Source organism: Rhodamnia argentea, chromosome 2, assembly GCF_020921035.1.
Source record: "Rhodamnia argentea isolate NSW1041297 chromosome 2, ASM2092103v1, whole genome shotgun sequence".
NCBI lineage: Eukaryota > Viridiplantae > Streptophyta > Magnoliopsida > Myrtales > Myrtaceae > Rhodamnia > Rhodamnia argentea.
In genome coordinates, this window is record NC_063151.1 from 5,966,017 (window position 1) to 5,987,512 (window position 21,496).

Below are 21,496 nucleotides of genomic sequence, written 5' to 3' on the forward strand. Positions count from 1 at the left end.
GATGCATATTAGCCCCCCATCGCCAATTTGTTTTTTTTTTTTTTAAACCAAAGACATTAGTTAGCTAGCAGTGCACTAGAGAACACAGATTAGAAATAATCACATTAGTATTGAATCTTCGAGTTTCCCGGATCAATTTCTCGCTCCCTCTTTATTGTAACCGATGATGCTTGGTGGCCTCTACCGAGAATTTTTTTCCGTAAAAATCGCATTTTGGTTCTTCAATAGGATAAAATCTCACGAATGGATGTCCCGTACCTTTAGGATGAGCTTGATTTGGCAATTTTCATGCTAAAGGCAAGTTGGTCGGCGATTGCTTGCTCTTCAATGAAGTGAGCAGATGCCAAGATTTTGCCCATTTTCTCATTAAAATGCCCAATTAATCTATAAAAAAAAAGGGGGTCTCTTTTAAGCAAAAACGCTCCCTCTTTATTGCAACTAGGTGCTTGGTGACCTCTACCGAAATTTTTTTTTCTGTAAAAATAGCGTTTTGGTTCTTCAATGGGATAAAATCTCACAAATGGATGTCACGGACCTTTGCGATGAGCTTGATCTGGCAATTTTCATGCTAAGGGCAAGTTGGTCAGCGATTGCTTGCTCTTCAATGAAGCAAGGAGATGCCAAGATTTTGCCCATTTTCTCGTTAAAATGCGCCCAATTAATCTAAAAAAAAAAAAGGGGGGGGGGGGTTGGTCTCTTTAAAGCAAAAATGGGGGGATTGAAACAATTAGGGACTGCTCTGAAGCACTCATATGGATTGCGACACCAAATTAGACGAAAACCCACTTCCCCTGAAACATCCAAAAAGTGAAAACCGACATAGGAAAAGAAAATTCAGGGTCGTCCATGAAAAAACTGGGAACAAAGGTGAGATCTTTGGCATTTTCTGACAGATTGCTGCTGCGAGGGGGGGGGAGGTTGTGGGAGCAAGAGCAACTGATAGTCGTGGCTTTATGCGACCTGGGAAAGTGAATTGCCGTTTTGGGATAGAGAAGGCAAAACTAGACTCGGCCTTCTACATTTCTGTAACCATTTTGGCTCGCCCACCTGGACCACCGAAAGCCATCATTTCTCCTTACCTGAATCCCCCCCCAACTGAGATTCGCCACCCCTCTTTACCAATTCTGCCCCCCGCCATCGACCCCAGCTTCGGGCCTAGGATGGAGGGGGGCGAATCGGGCATCTTCGGCAGCACGCGAGTTTCAGGAAAAGAAAAAATTTTGGAGGAGGGTTTGCGATCTAGACCGTCCAAGAGATGACAGGACGGATCTGTGCGAGGGGAGGAAAGATTGGATTGGGATGGCGTTTTCCGGAGTGGCGATGGCGATGATGGTGTGCGTTTTGGTTTTTGGTGCCATGGATTGATGCATGTGAATAGCGTCGCCATCACCCGTTAGTTGTGTGGGTACTGTACCAGTAGTAGGAGTAGTACTAACAAAGCGGTACAAAAGACCCAGAGAGACTGAGAGGGAGGGACTCTCAGACATGGGGAAAAAAAAAGCAGCGTTTGTCTGTGAACATGTCTGCTTCTTTAGGCCCGACCCCCTGTCCCTAGATTTAGGATGGAACCCGAGCAGCCCTCGCTTCCCCCACCCCGATCCGACTCCGATGCTTTTGACATGGAGAGATGTGATCAAAGCCTTCGATGTACAGGCCCCGCTAATATTCATTTTTTCCTTTTCTTTTCGGGGACTGAGCGTTTTTCGTGAGGACGATTCTTGTTAAATTTGATGTCTTTTTTTTAAACGGTATCTGAATTGAATCTAGAAATGGTTCGTTATAAAATTTGAGCCATACACTTTGCATTTTCGCTCGAACTAAAAAGCATTTAATGGATCGAGCAAAAGGGTGTGTCTGAAATGGATGCCGCGAGACCAATTAACTCTCGGTCATCTGTTATGGAAAGTCGATTTAGATTAGATTTGCTTTTCTTTAGGGTTTAAGTATTATTTCGACGACGTTGTGCATGTACTCATTTCTCAGGCAAGAAAAAGATGGAGCCCAAGCCATCAAATTTCGAGTCTCGTCAACCTTTTTGCATGACCATGGCCCGAGCCCAGAAACCCAATGCGGTCTCATCAGCTCCGAGCCTTGTTGGCGCTTTCGAGGACTGCACTCGTAAAATGTATCTGAACAGTAAATAGATAGATAAAAGAAGCTGAAATAGGCAGTGTGTTGCAGGCTGTAATTGCAATTTTTCTTGGTCATGACTCTCTTTTTCGAAAAGCAAGTACCAGCGAGCAAAATAGTCTTTCTCGTCGTCTGAAAGAAGTCAAGGAGTACATCATGGAACAAATGTTCAAAATTTAGATATGTTACTTCAGGCGACACACATCTATCATTGACATTCTTGGGCGCTAGATAAAAAGGCATGTTAAATTGGGAATAATTATCCAATCAGTCGTATAGCTATTGTACGTATATCAATTCAACTATTCACTTTTCGATTTTACCAACCCAGTACTAAACTTCTGTGTTAAGTTCCAATATAGTCCTAAACTGCTGCGTTAAATTCTAATGTCATCCTTTCTGACTAATTACCGGCAAAAGTCATCGCTGCCCGTTCTTCGCGGCAAGGCGACGTAGACAACTTGTGGATCGCCACGTCGACTATTTCCGGAAGCAATTGGCCGGAAAGATTATATTGAATTTTCGCGAAAATGTTTAGAAGTACGTTGGCAAAATCGAAAATTTAGGATTGAATTTGGCATGCGAACAATAAGTTTAGGACTGAATTGGTAATTTTCCCGGTAAAATTGCTGTGACAATTTGATTTCCCAAACGATACGAAGCATTAGTTTGACAACGAAATCAAATCAAACTGGTACTTGGATCTGTAAATTAAGAACTATGACACAAAGGGATTACGCAGATAAATCCTGTAGAAGAAGAAGACTACTTCAAAGCAAGACAGAACTCATGAGGAAGAACGAGAATGAGAAAGCACGCAAAGAGGGAAACCAATGCACTTCACTTCAGTAAGCTTCCACAGAGAACAATATGAATAATTTGATTATTACGAGAAAAGTTCGTTTTCTTTCTCGTATTTACATTTTGTATGGTATCAGGACATGAGCAGATTCCGATGTTACATACTCAGGACACAACAGTATCTTCCAATCCAAGTGCAGTTCAAGCCACCCGGATCACAAGTAGACACAAAAATGATCAACATGATTCAAAAAATAACCTAGAGTTCGCCGATTTCAACGATCCAACCTTCTAAACCCGGAATTTCCCCGACATTCTCCCGAATTAAGTGAGAAGCCGGCGAAAATAATCCCACTTCCTTTCCTCTAAGCGTTTGTTTCCGAACCCCGGACAAAAAATCTCATGAAGCTCGAAAAGAGCAGCAACGATGTACATGTTTCGATGTGTCGCGACTCACGAGCGTGCTGTGCCCAGTGACCTTTTCCTCTGTAACAGACCTTCCAAGATGATCTTCTTCTTGTACTCTGCAGAATCCATGTTCGAATAATCGCCGCCGTTCTCCTCTGACGAGGGCTTTGTGCACTTGGTTGTGCTCCACCGAGGCACGAACAACAGCCAGGTCGAAGTGCAGATAATGGCGCAGACCTTGCCCCACAAGACCAGTACCAAAAGGGTCAGCAGAAGCAGGCAGACAGCAGAGTTGTCGGAGGACGAGGGCCGCCGCTCTTTGCTGTCCTCTAAGGCGCTCGATTGAATCTGCTTTGAGTTGAAAGAACCAGACGGAATTGATGACTTGGTCGTCCCCCTCAGCGAAGAATTCGTGCTCGAAGATCGGGAAGAGCCCAGGGAAGGCGAAAAGGTTGTGGCGACTGAGGAACGCGAAGACGTAGAGGCGTCGGACTCGGTTGTTTGGACGTTGTCATTGTCTGAAACTCCGCTGCCGGAATTCTGATGCATTAGCTTCAGAATTCTATCTGCTTCCGTGGACAGACTGTTGATCGATTCGTGTGAGTTCTTCGTGCTTTTTCTCTTTTGCATCTTCTTTGCCTGTTGATCGCAAAAAGAAAAAAATTCAAAGTCGGAAAAGGTAAGTCTAGAGAATCATTTGCGACTGTGCTAATCAAATTGCTCCAGAAGTTCCACCAAATCATTATCATAGATAGTAATTAAGATCTGATGATGATGCAGAATAGAAATAGATATCGGTCAACAGTCGAGCAATGCCAGAACGCAGATTCAACTAAATAATCCCATCATTCCACAATCTTTGGTTGATCGAAATTACAGGACGAAATGAAATAACTTCCAACTTCGTTGGAGCCCCAAAAAAGAAAGAAGGCGACGCGATTAAACGAGCAAAACTCGATGCAGCAAAACAGAGGATCGAGCGAACAATGCTCCGCGCATGATCGAGTCGGGTCAACCAAATTCGCGTGAAAAACACACCAACATCCATTCGTGAGATCAAAGTAGAGAAACACGCGATCGTCATTGGAACTTCGGACAAACGATCCCGCGCGTTTCGATGTCCGTTTTAAGGAGCAGAGAGAATCATCATAGCAGAGAGAAAACTAACCAGAGATGCCTCGAAGAACACGGCCATGGAAGCACGCGAGAACAATTTCAAACCCTTCTTCTTCTTCTTCTTCTTCGCGCGATCATCCGACCCATCGTCCCCTTTATCCGCCGGCCGAATCTTCTGCAGAGCACGGCCATCGTTTTCCTCCGCCGCCACTTGCGAGAGCAACGGCTCGTCTGAAACCCGCTTCCCCTCGTCCCCGCCGTCGCCGTCGTCGACGACGGCAGGCTTAAAGCATCGGAAGAACTTGGTGCTGGCGCTGTTGCTGCGGCTCATCGCGGGGCTCGGCCTCTTCTTCGCCTTCGGAGGAGAGTCCACCATCATCGCGTTCGCGTGGCGAATGCGAGGCTGTAGTTCTAGATTAAGAAGATGGAGATCAAAGGGACGGTTTTTCGGTGGGTTCTTCCGTCGGCTCGTGCGTTGAATCGTGGGAGGGGGGCTATTGTCATTTCATGCCGGCGTTGCCGCTTCGTCTTTCGCGTAATCCCGTTCAAAACAATGTGGCGAAGATCAAATGAAGAGCTTCGGGCTTTATTTATCGTGTCCCAATTATTGCTAATATTATTTTAACTAAATTCGCATTTCTCTTTCTTTCTTTTTGTTTTTTTTTAATTGGATAGGACTATCGAGTCGTCGGTTATTTCAAACAGTTTATCCAGTTTTTTTGTTTTTGCCAAATAGATTAGGTAATAACACTCGGAGATTTAGGAGTAGATAAAAGATGAAAGATCGAGAGTAGTTCTATCTCCTAGAAATAAGCGTTTCTTTTTCTAATAACGAAAATCAACGACGTGTTCCTATATAATTTGCATTTCTATACGTGCATACATGACGTCGAAGACACGTATACACGGCCTTTCAAAAACTAAAATTAGAAATACGCTCGTTAAAACCTCGAATCATGTGACATGTTAAAGGGGATTATTGAGGATGCGCGGCCGAGCATAATTTCTTTAAGCCGCGCGAGCACTACCTTGAAATTCCCGACGGAAGAGTTCTTGCATTATTTTCTCCGTACTGTTTTTTTTTTTTAATCTATGCAGTTTTTAGTATATATTTTGATAAAGAAAGGCAGTTTTTCATTGACCGGCTTACTTTGACCCGGTCATCGCTAAGACTAGATTGGCCCAGAGAAGATCCAACCGTGCAGGATACTCTTGCGGTCAATGCGACCGAAGTTTTTGTTCGTGCCAAAGTCGAGGAAGAATTTTCACGTCATTTCTCTTCGTTATGCTTAAGACAGCAGGTTCCGGTACCTCTGTGACCTTGTCCTCGTAGGAGCGCCGGAGTTCGACGAAGTCTTTCGATTCGGTCGCATTGATTTTCGAAGCATCGAGCATCGTCATTGTCGATTAGAATAAGGCTAACTTGTTAGAAATTAAGAGCGGGTCTAATGTTAGTATCCAAATATCTTCAATCGCGAAGATTCGGGATCTTTTCTTTATGTACGATTGCGCGCGTTTTTTTTTCTGGGAACACTTAAGCATGCATTTCCAATCTCGAAAGGCTTATTAGCCGATAGCCCGAGATTCATAGAGACTTCGACATTATGGATAATTAGTCCATTGACCTCAAAGTCAAAATTGATAGGGGTATTGTGCCAGAGAAGCAGTAACAGCTAAGGGCAACCCGAAGGGATACGAGAAACGACTTCTAAAGTCACGAGGCTTTCTATGTTTTGCGAGTTGATTGACTCGCATAGTCGCATGAATGAATACTCTCTGGCTGGGAAATTGGGTGGAACGGGAAATTGAAGGGTACGAAAGGAAAATTAGTGGAAAAATATGAAACTTTTCCTCCATTTACTTCCACAAAAAAAAAAAAAATTAAAATCTCTTTTGCTTTCGACCGTCAAGGTTTTGAGGTTGACCGGCTCCTCTTTTGTTTCATTTTCCATGCAGGGTGTAAACGCGTCCTGTTCAGATTAGGCAAGGAAAATAGGCGACACGTTCATAGTAGGTGTCTGCAAAGAAATCGAGAATGTCTAGTCCAAACCGGCTCAAACTGGTGAGTCCTCAGGGAACCGGTGTTCTAATAAACTGGAACCAATAGGTACCGGCCCAGTTCCCGATTTTAGGCGTGGCATCGGCCCCCCAAATCGGACTGATAATATATATGATTTTATGCTTTGGTTTATCGATAAACCAAAAGGATTACTCAAAAGGATGGAAGTAAATATCATAAAGAATGTCAACTGGAATATCTAAGTTAAACCACTCACCAAACTCACAAATAAAAGAAACTAAAGAGTGTATACAGAATATCAAAAGGAAAATGATGAAAGTATGTAAACAGATAGTATATATAAAAATGAATAAGAGATAATGCATATGCAATGCAAGATCTGACTAATGCTTGGTCGGGATATTAAGAACAAATCTCACTGAAATTAATCAAAGTGGGGGAAGGGTTCCACACTTTATTCACTTAATATCCAGATCAATTAAAATTAGAAGTATGTATGACCACCAGCGGGAGGCACGGCCTTCCGATTCTAGGGTTTCTTGCGGAAATTTAAATTACGGAATATAAATTGCAGAATGTAAAGGCCACAGCTTATAATGCCACAAGTAGGAGGCAGAGCCTTCCCTAAATGCTGGGTATTAAGCTAGAAATAGATAAACTTCACAATGTTATTCATAAAATTGAAAGTTTACAATAATAGATACGTAGATCTGTGTATAAAAACTCCCAAAACAAAAGATGCGGAGCAGATCTGAGTAGAAGTAAGAAAATCGAAAAAGATCGGGGAAGATCCGGGTAGAAATAGGTACTTTTTGGAGTTCTTCTAGGAAATTCGGAAAGGGTCTGTCAAAATGGGATCTGGGTTTCAAAAGATATGAAAGAGGATAGAAGGTTCGAAAGAGATCTTCCTTCCCGAGGATAGAAAGATCTTGAGGTGTTTTCAAAATGAGAGCGAGGGTGAGAGGGTCTAAGCTCTCTCTTTGTTTTCTCTCTGCAAAATGTGCTTTGCCAAATAACGTTTAGAGCTTTGGTTTTTAAAGACAAAATTTTACGGTGGTTACAGTATAGCGCTACAGTGTATAGTTAAAAATTAAAAGCCGCTAGGGTGTTACAATGAAGTTGTTACCGTGTACAGTGTATACGGTATCAAAATACATCAAAATATCAATCTGATGCTAAGTCTTGAGCATCTTCTTCGTCGGCGACATCCGCCCATTTTATTTTAGGCGGTATTCCGTAGTGATCATCCTCATTTGAATTTCCGCTATGGTGTGATTCTGCTTGAGAGGCTTTTGAATTTTGCGACTCTTCATAATCCCCCATTGTTTTCTTCATTTTTTTGGTAGAAATCCTCTTGAGATGTGGATCCTGCCAAATTAGAGATGGCAATAGCTCTTTTGGACAAAAACGAGGTGCTAACTGCTGATGATTTGAGAGGTTTTTTCATTTGAAGCCATGCTTCAATTGCAGCTCGAGTAACATTCGTCCGGAAATTAAAGTCGTCCCACCATTTAACTTTATATCTTCCGGTTAAAATCAAAATATCGGATTTCTCCGATTTTCTCTGGTACTCAAAATTCCAACCGAAAACCCAAGACAGCTTAAAAAAGGCTGAAAATAACAAAAGAGATGGGAAATTTTTTTCTTCTGCGGTTGGAGTATAATTGTGGTAGAAAAGATGGTAGGAATCCATAATACTTTGTGGTAGTATTTCTTGGCCGACACCGAATGTTTCCCACCATCTCACAAACCAAAATGGGATCGTAGAGAATTCAAAATTGTCTTGAAAGTAGAAAAGCCATGTATGGGTTGTATTAGGATTTTGACGAAATAATACATTCCACTCTGCTTGCTTATAGTCAAAATATGTAAAAGACGCTATGTGAGATATTATCTCTATTAACCAACTTTCGAATTTGATGGGAGAGGTTGGAGGAATATCCCACTCACAAGGGTGAATGACCCTTAGTAATTTTGCAGTGGAATAATTTATAATTCCTGGATGATTTTTATCCGGGAAATGTTTAAAATTGACAAACGAAGTGCGTGTCAAAATTCTCTCATAAAATTCTATTGGTTTTCCCAATCAAGGGGAGTGTAAAATCTTTTTTCTCCGAACATATTCTTCGCGAATATGTAAGGGTTTTGATGGTAGCATCCCCGTTCTACCGTAAAAACTTTGCCAAAATGTTTCAGGAAAAATTTTGATTTTTCCTTCGATGTTGGAGGGGTTGGTTTTGACCGAAGAACCACCTCGCTAAAAATATTTTTTAGAGGTGAAGGTGACCGTACCTCGTCAAAAGCTGACAGTTGGGCATTATCTTGGACTTCCTTCAAAATATTTGGTGGCAAAATTTTGGCCAATTGTGTTAATGGTATTGAGAATGATGAGGATTGGCCGGTAGAAATTTGAGGTTTTTGAGGTTTTGGTGTAGACTGGGTTGCCTCAAGCCAACTACATATTGGGGTAAGCTTTCCCATGACTATTTGGGTTTCAGGCTGGGCGGATGCTTTGCCCTTGCCTTTTTCCTTTTTTGGGGGCATGGTGTTGGAGGATTTTTTTTCCCTGTAAAAATTCTCTTGTGAGAAAATCTAGAAGAGAATTCAAATCACCATGAATAAATTCAATGTCAAAATAAAAAACAATGGCTTGCCATCGTGCAAAAATCTGTTTGAAAGCAATTTTCAAAATGTCTTTTTGCAAAATATCTTTTGCATATTTACAATCAATTCTTAATAAAAATTTTTGATATACTATTTGTTTACATACTTTCATCATTCTCCTTTTGATATTCTATATACACTCTTTAATTTCTTTTATTTGTGAGTTTGGTGAGTTTTTTAATTTAGCTATTCCAGTTGACATTCTTTATGATATTCACTTCCATTCTTTTGAGTAATCTTCAATTATAATTTCAATTTTATGCTTTGGTTTATCGATCCGTTCCTTCCTGGTATCAGAGCCATGGGAGAAGAGTAATTAGTAAGTGTTTTGAGTGAAATTCTATATAACTTTGGTGGAACCATTACTTAAAAAGGGATACCTCTAGTATATCGTTTTGGGCCCCAAAAAGGTGGGTAAGTCCGTTAGTCAGGAGTATTTTGTGGAACTAATCAAGTAATTGGAAAACCTTATTTATATAAGATGAATCTTTTAAGACGTACTAATTCTTCTTCTTCAGGTTTAGTATCATTCCAGTGTTTGAGTTTGTTTGTGTGTGTTTGTCTATATATATATGAAATTCAAAGGGGCAAATGGGAAATGTTCAAACACTAGGTGGGCAATTTGCAACGATCCTCAAAAATTGGCGGCCAATATATAACTTGCCTCATGAAATGCTGGTATTTTTGCATGCATCTCTTGCATTGTATGATATCATCATTTAGAAGAATTTATGTGCAGCCCAAAACAGGGAGTCTTTTTTTTTTTTTTTCTGGAAAAAAAAGAGGGACTAGTTCATGACTTACTAGAAAACAAGCTACTGATTGTGTGAAGCTTGATGGGATTAGTTTTGTGGACCCATCCTAGAGTCGAACCGTCGGTTTGGTTCGATTTTCAAGTGGGTCCATGAAATCGACGGGCGGTTTGTGGCTCCACTATTTCGTACCCAATCCTTAGTGGACGATTTTCGATTTTAGGGTGGGAAGCACCCACCCTGAAACCTATCACCTTTAGTTCATAGCACGCCCCACCCACGACTTGAAACACATGTCAATCGTATGAGGAATAGGTTTGCTAGCAATGAGGAGTTGGAATAGTCCTAAGTCGGGAAAATTACCAAAAAAGTCATAAATCTTTTGTAATTGTGCACTTTAGTCTTAAACCTTTTTTTTTTATCGATTCAGTTATAAATTTTTTACAAATGTATCAATTCAGTCCATCCAGCAAATTTTGGTGGGCTAGCGACCTAAAATTTTAATATTATTTTTAAAATTTTTGAATTTTCCTTTTTTTTTCTTCCCTCCCCCCTTCCTCTTCCCTATTCTACCTCTAGCCGATCGCCTAACCTTGGCGACTAGCCGGAGGACGACCGGCGAGGCTTCCCGTGTCGCTCGGCGAGGACGGCTAAGTCTTGCCTAGCGACGGAGAGGTCAAGTCACGCCATGGTGGGGTGAGGCTCACCTCACCGGATCTAAGCGGGTGAGGCCGATGAGAACCTCAGCGGGGCCCTCCCAGATCATCGTAGTTAGAAAGGGGAGGGAAGGGGAAATGAAAGAAAAAAAAAAAAAAAATAAAATAATTTATTAAAATATTAGGTCGCCGACCGGCCAACATCCAAGTTAGAGCCGGTCAACCAAAATTCAATGATGGACGGAATTGGCGTAATTGTAAAAGATTTAGAACTAAATTAAAAAAAAATAAGTTTAGCACCAAATTGGCACAATTGTAATAGGCTTATGACATTTTTGACAATTTTCCTGTCCTAAGTCACTTGGCCTTTCGCGGAGAAATAGTTGGCAACCCCTTTTATTTTTCGGAATTGGCAACCCCTTTGGAACGCTATTAAGAATTATGTTCTAATTCTCTAAAAATTTCTAAATTTAGGTTTAGTTTTAATTTTGTCCAAAACTTTTTTCAATCTTAAAAAAAAAAAAAAAACCCAGGTCTAGTCTCAATTCTACTGAGAACTCTATTTTAAGTGTAATCCCATATCCGCCTCGATATTAGTTACAACAAAATTCACGGACTTTAGATTTAGTCCTAAATCTGCACCTAACTTTTTTTTATCTTAAAAATCATCAACTTTTGATGTAATCTTAAATCCGCTTCTGTTAACCGTGTGTCCAAAAATTATTATTAGTTGTTTATGTCGTTAACAAAATCACATTAGCAAGGAAATGTGAAAAATTATCTTCAAAACAATAAAATTATGGGTGACTAACAAAGAATTTTGGACAAGGCGGACGAGGGCTGATTTAAGACTATATGGAAAGTCGGTGTTTTCTTTAGACAAAAGAAGTTTGAGATAAATTTGGGATTAAAGTTAAAATTGATCATAAAAAATAGTTCGGGGAAAGCTTTGATATTGCAGATAAAATTAGGGTTTTTTAGACAAAATAAATTCGGTGCGGACTTAGTTTGAAGAGTCATGATTTGTACGACTCAATGATTATTTGATCTCACGAGGATTAAAAATAGTTGCATATAACCGGGGAATTAATCGAATGCCAATCAACGCCTACCGTCTAGATTTGATCATGCATCTGATCCTTCACGTGCTCAACGGGATCACAAAGACTCGAAGGGCACTTCTGGACGGCTTTGACCGAGCCATCACGGTCTCAATCGGGTCAGTAAGCCCGACCTAAGGGCTCAATTCTATTTCAGCCCATCCATTCACCAACTCTATTAATATGCAGCTTTAATGTCATAATCTTTGATTTAATTCAGATATTTTCAAATGTGATCCTTGAGTTTTAATCAAACGTGCAATATCGCCCATGAACTTTTAATTCATTCAATATTATTTCTAAACTTTTGGTAAATATTCAATTTGATATATGGCCCGTATAAGTATGTTCACTATTCTTAATTCAAGTTCAATGACAATATTAAATATTTTTATAAAGTCTAAAAATTAAATTGAACATATATCAAAAATTAATGGACATCATTAAATAGATTAAAAACTCAGAAGCGTTGTTGCACCGACCTATAGATTAAGAATCGTATTAAATAAGTTTAAAGATTCGGGACATGTACATTCGACCGAACAGGACTATTTGGGTCATCCGCCGTGTCACGAGGAGAGAAGGAGTACTGGCCCTACTGGGAGCGAAGCAGAAGAGAGAGGTTGCCTGAGGAGGGAGTAGCGTGTGGAAGTCGAAAGCGTCCCACTCTACTTTCTTGAAGAAGAAACCCAAACTTTGGACAAGCTTAGGGCAAAGAACCTTCTCTCTCTCTCTCTCTCTCCATATAAAGATCACTCTTTTACCGTCTACTGCAAAGGGCTCGCTGACATCGTTCGCGGAGAAGAAGCGATGGCATCGCCGATGGACCTCCTCCGATCCACGATGGACCTCCTCCGATCCAAACTTTCCCGGGTCCGGATACCCGAGCCCACCAATCGCATCTATAAACAAGAATGCTGCGTCTCCTTCGACACCCCGGTAATCTCCCTGCTCTCCCGCCAGCTTGAATTTCCCTTTGAACTCGTGCTTGGCTTTGTTAAACCCCCACTGGGTTGCGGATAATTGTGAGTTTTGGGTGGGCTCTGGCTTTGGCATTACCGTGTGATGGTTCCTTACTGCTTTAGCCGGTGTTTCTCGCGTTTATCTTGCGGAGGTGCTTAGGGTTTAGTTCATTGAGGCCCTGATTCTCGACATCAATTTACAGTTGCGGGCAACAATGGTGTGCCCTTTTAGTTTATACAGGAGTTGTCAAGAGTAGCCATGATTATACGTTCTTACTCTGGTTGATTGATTGATTGATGATTCTTGTTCACTGGTCGCAGAAGTCTGAAGGTGGATTGTTCATTGACATGAATACCTTCCTTGCTTTTGGGAAGGAATTCGTGGGCTGGAACTTTGAGAAGACAGGAAATCCTGTATACTTGCATATTAAGCAAACTAAAAAATTGGTTTCTGAAGATAGGCCGTTGAAGAAACCGACTCTATTGGCAATAGGTACTCTTTGATTACACTATATATGTGGTTTGTCGTTTTTCTTTGGATATCTTTCGCATGATTTGCGCCATTTCCTTCTTTCTGTTTATCTTTGGTTGACTGTTTGCTTATTACTTGTTATTGGTTTTTTCAATTTCCATCATCATTTTGTTAACAATTGGAAACCCCAAGGATCGTGGTTAACCTTACTCCTGCAGAACTTTTTTTAAGTATGAAGCTGCTTTATCAATATAAATGATTTTTTTGCCCTTGGCACTCCTTCTTGATCGCTAATGCTTTCTAGAGCTTTGAAGGAGCTGCTCTAAAGCTTTGAACTAAGAGAACCTTGTGTGTTAGGGTGTATATGGAGAAATTCTTGTATAAGATAATTTTGGAAGATATGTTTTTTTGTCCTTGAATGAGTGAACAGGTCCTAGTCAGCAGGTTCCCGTTTTTTCAATTTGCTTTCCTACTTGGTGTTTCTCTTTCAAGCAGGTTTCTCATTCATAACCTATCTCTGTAAACAGTAACGGTCAAAAGTAGTCTGCCACTACATGCCCTAGTTTCAGTCACATTTCTTGCAGATCCTCGGGACATCTGAATAAGAGGATTTAGCTGAGAGGAACTGACACTAGTAGAGAAGGAAACACCGTTCTTCTGAAAATATTGTTTTAGAGCGAGGCTGATTCTCCTCCTTGTGACGTAAAGTAGGCCCCAAACAATGGGAAATACTTCCTGTTATTTGTTTTGTTCATGTTTGTTATGTGATGCTTTTAAAGTAGACTCATTAACATAGTAGTTTGAGGCTGGAAGCTCTGCTTGCGATGTGCCTATCCTTATTTGCTTCTTTTTTGCAATATGACAAGAAATGTGTATGTTGATGTTGATGGTGTGGATATTTATCTATTTTGTCCGACTTGTAGGCATTGATGGGGGCTTTGACAATGGTGAACCTGAATATGAAGAAGCCTATAGCATAGTAATATTACCTGAATATATATCACTGCCATTTCCTTCAGTGGAATTGCCAGAGAAGGTGATCCTTGATTCTCCCTCCTTCAGTGTTTTTTCTTGTAGTGATTTTACTAGTACTCTTTCAAGAAAGTTTCTCCGGTAAAATGGCAGGTGCAGAATGAGTCATCTTTTGGCCTTTTTTTGTAGGTAAGGTTGGCTGTCGATGCCATTTTGTTGTCTGAAGGTGCTGAGAGGAAAGAGCAAGTTGCTGCTTGGGTAGCAGATAAGAAGAAAGTTAGTCCATATGCCGCAGACTTGCTACAGATTGACAATGGTGTTGTTGTTCCTCCTTCTGGTTGGAAATGTGCCAAGTGTGACAAGACAGAGAATCTATGGCTCAATTTGACTGATGGAATGATTCTGTGTGGACGGAGAAATTGGGATGGAACTGGTGGCAACAATCATGCTGTTGAACATTACAAGGAGACTGGCTACCCTCTAGCGGTGAAACTTGGCACTATAACTGTTGATCTGGAAGGAGCAGGTAATGCAGCCATGTGATAAACATGCTTAGACACAAATGGATGAGGCATCCGGTACTGCCTAAATCAGAGTTAGTTGTACAATAGAGATTTATTTATAGTTTTTTGACAAGCATTTGAGAAGAAAATTCCCTTCGAAAGCTCTTTCATTTTGCTCTTCCCAAACCGACTAAAAGACAGAAAGACTTAGTATCCTACAACAAGGGATTTGAATCCCGTGCTATACCTATAAATTTTTGCTTAATAGACTCGTTAAAACCCGCCTTAGTCCTAAATGGCATAAGATGAAGTTTAAAGCTAGAAGAGATTACTTAGCAAAGACTTTTGGGTGGTAGAATACTCAGATAGAGTGTTGGATAGATGTGACTCATAAGTGGAAGATGGTATGGGGATTGCATGAGATAGATGATGTATTCTTTGGAGTGGCAAATGGGCAATTTGTTGGTTTTTAGTTGTCCTTTAAAGTTTTTATCATTCCGCTTGCAAGAGTTAAGAGAAGTCTTAGTCTTGTGTATGTTTTGATTTTTACTCATGACGAAAAGCTCAGTTTTGGTGAATCCTGGAGTTTTACTTAGCATTGGCTATTAAAATTTGTGAAGTGCTTCTAGAGTTGGTCATACCTACAGTGAAGTTTTTATCATTCCGCTTGCAAGAGTTAAGAGACGTCTTAGTTTTTGTGTATGTTTTGATTTTTACTCATAACGAAAAGCTCAGTTTGGGTGAATCCTGGAGTTTTACTTAGCATTGGCTCTTAAAATTTGTGAAGTGCTTCTAGAGTTGGGCATACCATGTCAAGAGGTTAGCCGAGAATTCTGCATTCGATGAAATCTAATCTATCGCATTGTGGCAGCTCAGACGTTTTCTCATATCCAGAGGATGAAAGTGTTTTGGACCCACATTTAGCGCAACATCTGGCATTTTTTGGCATTGATTTTTCATCATTACAAAAGGTACGGTGTTTGTTAGAGCTGATAGTGATTTGGCCTTTCTGGTCAATTTGTTGGATGCAATTTGAGATATTTGATAGAGTGTATTTGATAGAGTGTTTGTGGATTTTATGCTGTTATGATGTTGTATAAAAATGGGTTATCCTTGTTATTTGATATTTTCCATATTTCTGCTTATTCTAATGGAGTTTAAAATGGTATGGTTACTTGGTTACTTGTACTGAAGTCACAATGTATGTTGAAAGTTGAGGGCACTGTTTGAATACATAAAAGCATGAAAATCGTTCAAATAAAGAAACCTAACTCTGAGAGCTGATCAAGAAAGCTATCATATATTTTACTTATAGCAAGCATAAGAACATTAAAGAAATGAATTGCTTCCTTGCGTATAATTCCTTAATTTCTACCTATGCCATTGCTTTATAGTCGCGGGCGTAAGCCGTGCGGATCCTCGGATACCAAAAAAAAAAAAAAAAAAATTAGTCTAGGTGCTTAACCACTTGATGCTTCAGCAATAAGATGCTTGAGGTAGTTTGAAAGCATGAATTTTTCGAAAAATCTAATCTTGTGGAAAGTTCCATGGCTATGGAATTACATGCATGTCCTAATTTCGAACACGTTTTGACTGATATCTTAGCTGACAATCTTGTTATTCTCAACTATCTTAAAAATGGTAATTCGGTTGTGTTTGAAAATTTTAAATAACATACTTAGTTGAGTTCTCCGTTGTACTTACGGATATTTGGCTTATCCATTTCATGATGGAGGGTCATGAGGTGTTGTCTTCGTTTTCTTGGAAGCTTACATTTCATACCCTTGAGAGAATCAACTTTATGCAGCATAGAGGCTTTCTGTCCCTCTTCTTGATCAATATGATACCTGATAACTTGTTGTATAAGCTTTCAGTCTATTGATTTCTTGCTTGCTTTTGTGATTTTCTGCTATATGACAAGATGATGTTCTCATTATGTAGACTGAAATGACTACTGCCGAAAGGGAACTTGACCAAAACACTAACTTTGATTGGAACCGAATTCAAGAAAGTGGACAGGAGGTTGAACCCTTATTTGGTCCGGGCTACACAGGACTTGTCAACCTTGGTAACAGGTAATTATAATTGGGATGATGCATTTGTGTTTCTCCTTTACTTTGTTTGCTCAATTTTTTCTTTTTTTGGTTTGCCGATTACTCACTTCCTTATTGAGTTTATATGCAGTTGCTACATGGCTGCGACCATGCAAGTTGTATTCTCAACCCATTTCTTTTGTACACGGTCAGTTGGCTCTTCATCTTTAGAATGATATTGATTACATATGTTTTCACTACTCATTGAATTTATTGCTTGATGATATCATCATCAGGTACTACATGCATCAAAGCCTAAAATTGGCTTTTGAGAGGGCTCCTGCTGATCCAACTGTTGACTTGAACATGCAGTTGTAAGTGGTTAATGGCATAGTGATGCTTTTGTAATTCTTCACGCAAAATATAAAATGTTTGTTTTCTTGCCGCCCAATAAAAATAAAAATAAAAATATGAGGATGGAGTTGTATGACTTGCTTTGGCATTCTGCGATTTGTTCTTCTTAGTGCTCTGTGCTTTTTACTATAAAAGAAGCACTCATGAGTCTCCTTCTGTCATGCTGAGTACCAGCCTTAGCTTCTTCTCTTTTGAAAGCACACAGATGAATGTGTTCCTCTCTAATGAAATGGTGACACATGCAGTTGAGTTTAGAGAAGTTATATGTATGGACATTTGGTCCTGGTGAGTTATTCTGATGTTTGATGGTGTGTCAGGACAAAGCTTGCTCATGGTTTGCTGTCTGGTAAATACTCTGTTCCAGTACCCGAGGTAAAAGATATGTTTGCATTTTTCCCCTTTATGTATCATATCTCCTTGTCCTGCATTAATAAATTTTCCTATTTTCGTTTTTCCAGAAGGATGATGATGCAAATGTCTCAAAAGGCTCTGTAAGCTTTCTTGCCAAGATTTATTTGTTGACCATTCAGTGATTTATTGGTGAAAGTCCTAAGCTCGCACCGGTGTGTTAATTTTGTGCATTTGAAACTTCTAGATCTGACTTCACCTGGCTGTAAAATTGCAGTGGTGTCTTTTCTATTATGGATTTTTCGTGCACACGTCTTTTTTCCTATGCCTTGAATTGATTATGTATTTTCTTCTTAAGATCATTGCCAAGTCCCTACGTGTCTTACACTTGTATTCTTAATTCTTTTTCTTCTTGTATTCCATATAATGGACAGTTTCCTTATCATTTTATAATTGGGATTTTTCTTGCTCGCAAATTTGTAGAAGCAGGAAGGGATACGGCCTCGTATGTTCAAGGCTGTTATTGCTGCCAGCCACCCTGAATTTTCAACAATGAGACAGCAGGTATGCCTGCTTTATAAGCTAGATGCAAACCATGCTGTATGTGAAGCTGTAGGTGACGTGTGTTGTATCGTAGTAAAAAATCTGTTGTATCTTAGCTTTTCATTTGGTTGGATATTAGTTTTCTTGAGATCTGACAGTATAACGATATCTTCTCATGTACTTTGGTCAATGGTTTTTTCAGTACTTTTTCTTTTTCATTCCATAGGATGCTTTGGAATTTTTCCAACATTTTCTTGATCAAGTTGAGCGAGCTCATGCCGGGAATCCTGAGGATCCCTCAAGAAGTTTCAAGTTTGGTATTGAAGATCGGATATTGTGCCCATCCGGGAAGGTCACTTTCAGTAGAAGGCTTGACAACATTCTCTCTCTAAATATTCCACTGCATGAGGCCACAAATAAAGGTGAATATTCTTTCTTTTTCGCTTTCAATTTTTGTAAGTGTTCGTGTTCTTAAGATGGCCCTATTGTTTGCTTATCCAGCGGAATTAGAAGCATTCTACAAGCTAAAAGCTGAGAAAGTTTCTGAGGGAAAGGAAGTGTAAGTTCAATATGTCTTATTTGTCAGGGCTCATCTTTGATTCATGATAGAACATGTTTGCTGAGAATGATATGCTGGCAGATCTAGTGATGAAATTGTACGTCCAAGGGTTCCTCTAGAAGCATGCTTAGCAAACTTTTCAGCTCCAGAGGAGGTCCAGGATTTCTACAGCTCTGCTTTGAAATCAAAGACCACAGCTATTAAGTGAGCTTTATGACCTTTCAATCTGTGGATCTTTTTAGCTGTCGTTTAATTAGCTGTAATATCAATATCTTTTGTATGGCATTGATGTAATACGTATAAGTCGTGATAAACATTCACTTAGATGTATTGAACATTAGAAAGAAGGCATGGAGTTTTTCTTGCTTGCTGTTTCTTGTGATCTTTGTGAATTTGAAGCCACAAGTTTCTTCTCCATCAATTTTTAGGATCCAGTTGGCAAGGTAATTCACATTGAAAGTTGCAGGCTTGAAGCTGTATACTCTCCCATTTTGCTGCTGAAGACTGTTGATTCAATAGGATTTTAAATTTCAAAGCTCCTTTAAAGTCATAAAGTCTGGAGTTCATCCACTCTCTTCTCCTTTTGATGCACCCATCACTGCTCAACGATTCTGAGAAAAAATTATCTTTTTAAGGGACACCAGATACAGAATTGCTCACAGCACCACTTTATTAATAAATCAATTATAAAATTACAGGACAGCTGGTCTAACATCATTTCCTGACTACCTGGTGCTTCACATGCGGAAATTTGTGATGGAGGAGGGATGGGTACCGAAGAAGCTTGGTATTGTGCATTCATTTGTGTTTACAAGTTTGTCTATGTGAGAATCTGGTTGATTGTTTTTCTTTCTGTCTTTCACTCAGATGTGTACATAGATGTCCCAGATGTTATAAACATTAGTCACATGCGGAGCAACGGTCTTCAGCCTGGAGAAGAGCTGCTTCCAGAAGGTGACTGGTGACATAATTAAAAATGTTATATTATCCAAACTTAAAGTGTGCAAATGCGGTTTTTTTATGAAGTTTCATATTCACGTCATTTCATATTTCTTCTCTCATTCCATTTAGGAACTTGTATTTATTGAGAAATTTTTTACAAGAAAGATATATGAGTTGGCCAAAGAATTCCTACATTTCTTTTGGCCCATTTCTGGTGGCTGCCTTCTCCATAACGGACTATCACCTGACCAATGCTTGTGTATTGTGTTTAAAGCTGTATTATTTTGTTCTTTACAGTTGCTGAAGATGAGGTGGGATCAAAAAAGCTTGTGGCCAATGAGGATATTGTTACTCAACTTGTATCAATGGGATTCAACTATCTGCACTGTCAGAAAGCTGCAATCCGTACTTTAAATGCTGGAGTAGAGGAGGCTATGAACTGGTTATTGACGCATATGGATGATGCCGGTATGTAGCTGCTACCTTGGTGGATTTTGTTGCTTTAGAACCCCTCCTATTTGCAATTAAAGTGACAAGGACCATGATCTCAATAAGTTGTAAATGTAATGATTGCAGATATAGACATCCCAATTTCTGAAGCAGATGTGACTCCTCCGACTGCATCATTTACAGTAGACCAATCAAAAGTTGATACTTTGGTTTCATTTGGTTTCCCAGAAGAAATAGCAAGGAAGGCACTCAAAGCATCAGTATGGATTTCGTGGCCCTTTGTTGTTTGGGTTCTCTCATTCTGCTTCCTCATCTTTTTTTGGAAGATGTACAGCAGCATATTTTACATGGACATTGCTGAAGATAATCTAAAGATGATCTAAATTATATTGATTGTGATGGGTGTAATTTCTTCTTTTTTAGGGTGGTGATATTGAAAAAGCAACAGATTGGATTTTCAGCAATCCTGATGCCTCTGCCTCATCTGATGTTAATGCCACCACATCAAACTCTACATCGAGTCCAAGTGATGCAGGATTACCTGATGGAGGAGGGAGTAAGTGCCTCATCACTTTGATTAATTCTTATGGTTTCAGAATCTTCAGTATGTTTCACATGGCTGAAGTCCTTAATTCTGGTAAAAGATGTCTAGCTTGTTGTGTGTCTGTTTTGTTCAATTACTAGCTGCCAATCATGTGTTCTAGACGAAATTATACATCTAATTTCTAAGGGCTTTTGAATCAACTTCTTTTGCTGGTTCCCTACTTTGTGGTTTGTTTTTACTGATTTTAGATGACATTGTAATTGATTCTTCGTTACTGTATAGCTCTTATTACCCTACTCTCCCAACTGTCAAGGATTTTCTCCTCCAAAGATCACACATCATATGAAAAAGATTTAATGTTTGTGTGACTTTGGATATCAACTTAGGTTTTTTATTGTTTTAACAGATGCTTACTATCTTAGTGGATAAGTTGACCCTTTCAATTTAAGTAGATCGCCTTTTCTCTCTGATGAGGCATTCATGTTGTTCTCTCTCTTCAATTGCCATTGAAATGGAACTGGACAGTCTAGATTTTAATTTCTCAAGCACAGCACTTCAATTTGATTGGGCCATTAATATGCAGGATACAAGCTTATCGGATTGGTGAGTCACATTGGAACATCCACACATTGCGGTCACTACGTTGCTCACATATTGAAAGATGGTAGATGGGTAATCTTCAATGATGATAAGGTTGGAGCGTCTGTGAGCCCGCCCAAGGATATGGGTTACTTGTACTTCTTCGAGAGATTGAATAGCTGAAGACATTTCAGTGACTTAGCATGAGGGATAAGATGTTTAAGGATGCCTTAATGTGGATTTGGGAACAAAGCAGTATGTGGAGCGGCTCTAAACTCTGCTTCCTTTCTGGGTTTGAGGGGTAAACTCCGCATCCTCATTTGGTTCATAGTTCGTACGGACTACTTCAGCGAGAACCTGCAGCGACATATTTATCATTTGGTGGCTGGTGCTTCCCTTCTCTTGGGGACAAAATCATATTCATTACATGGATTAGGATGTATCATCGGCGGAAATTTGAGGCATGATGAATTTTTTGGATCATGTGTCTTAAAATGGGGATTTATCTTTTATGCAGAAGACTGGGAA

The 21,496-nt window shown here is 39.7% G+C and overlaps 2 protein-coding genes and 1 long non-coding RNA gene across 3 annotated transcripts in view; 1 reads left to right on the forward strand and 2 right to left on the reverse strand.

Annotated features, from left to right (window-relative positions):
- Window positions 1-3,373: 3,373 nt before the first annotated feature.
- Window positions 3,374-5,114, reverse strand: LOC115755663 (uncharacterized protein At5g23160-like). Its single transcript, XM_030695142.2, has 2 exons — window positions 4,508-5,114; window positions 3,374-3,978 (listed from the first exon to the last, which is right to left on the reverse strand). The coding sequence occupies exons 1-2, from the start codon at window positions 4,832-4,834 to the stop codon at window positions 3,385-3,387; spliced, it is 921 nt and encodes a 306-aa protein (XP_030551002.2). The 5' UTR covers window positions 4,835-5,114; the 3' UTR covers window positions 3,374-3,384.
- A 7,143-nt stretch (window positions 5,115-12,257) lies between these two features.
- LOC125313821 overlaps window positions 12,258-21,496 on the reverse strand; it is a 28,154-nt gene continuing 18,915 nt past the window's right edge. The window contains exons 4-5 of the long non-coding RNA XR_007197484.1: window positions 19,025-19,033; window positions 12,258-12,374 (exon numbers count right to left, since the gene is read on the reverse strand). This is a non-coding gene — a long non-coding RNA (uncharacterized LOC125313821). The remainder of the gene's footprint in view (window positions 12,375-19,024; window positions 19,034-21,496) is intronic.
- On the forward strand, window positions 12,371-21,487 carry LOC115755661 (ubiquitin carboxyl-terminal hydrolase 14). Its single transcript, XM_030695140.2, has 20 exons — window positions 12,371-12,586; window positions 12,931-13,102; window positions 14,005-14,117; window positions 14,243-14,579; window positions 15,433-15,527; window positions 16,498-16,631; window positions 16,741-16,797; window positions 16,886-16,963; window positions 17,321-17,375; window positions 17,462-17,494; window positions 17,835-17,915; window positions 18,121-18,316; window positions 18,396-18,453; window positions 18,535-18,657; window positions 19,152-19,240; window positions 19,321-19,407; window positions 19,693-19,863; window positions 19,972-20,105; window positions 20,269-20,401; window positions 20,973-21,487. The coding sequence occupies exons 1-20, from the start codon at window positions 12,458-12,460 to the stop codon at window positions 21,149-21,151; spliced, it is 2,454 nt and encodes an 817-aa protein (XP_030551000.2). The 5' UTR covers window positions 12,371-12,457; the 3' UTR covers window positions 21,152-21,487.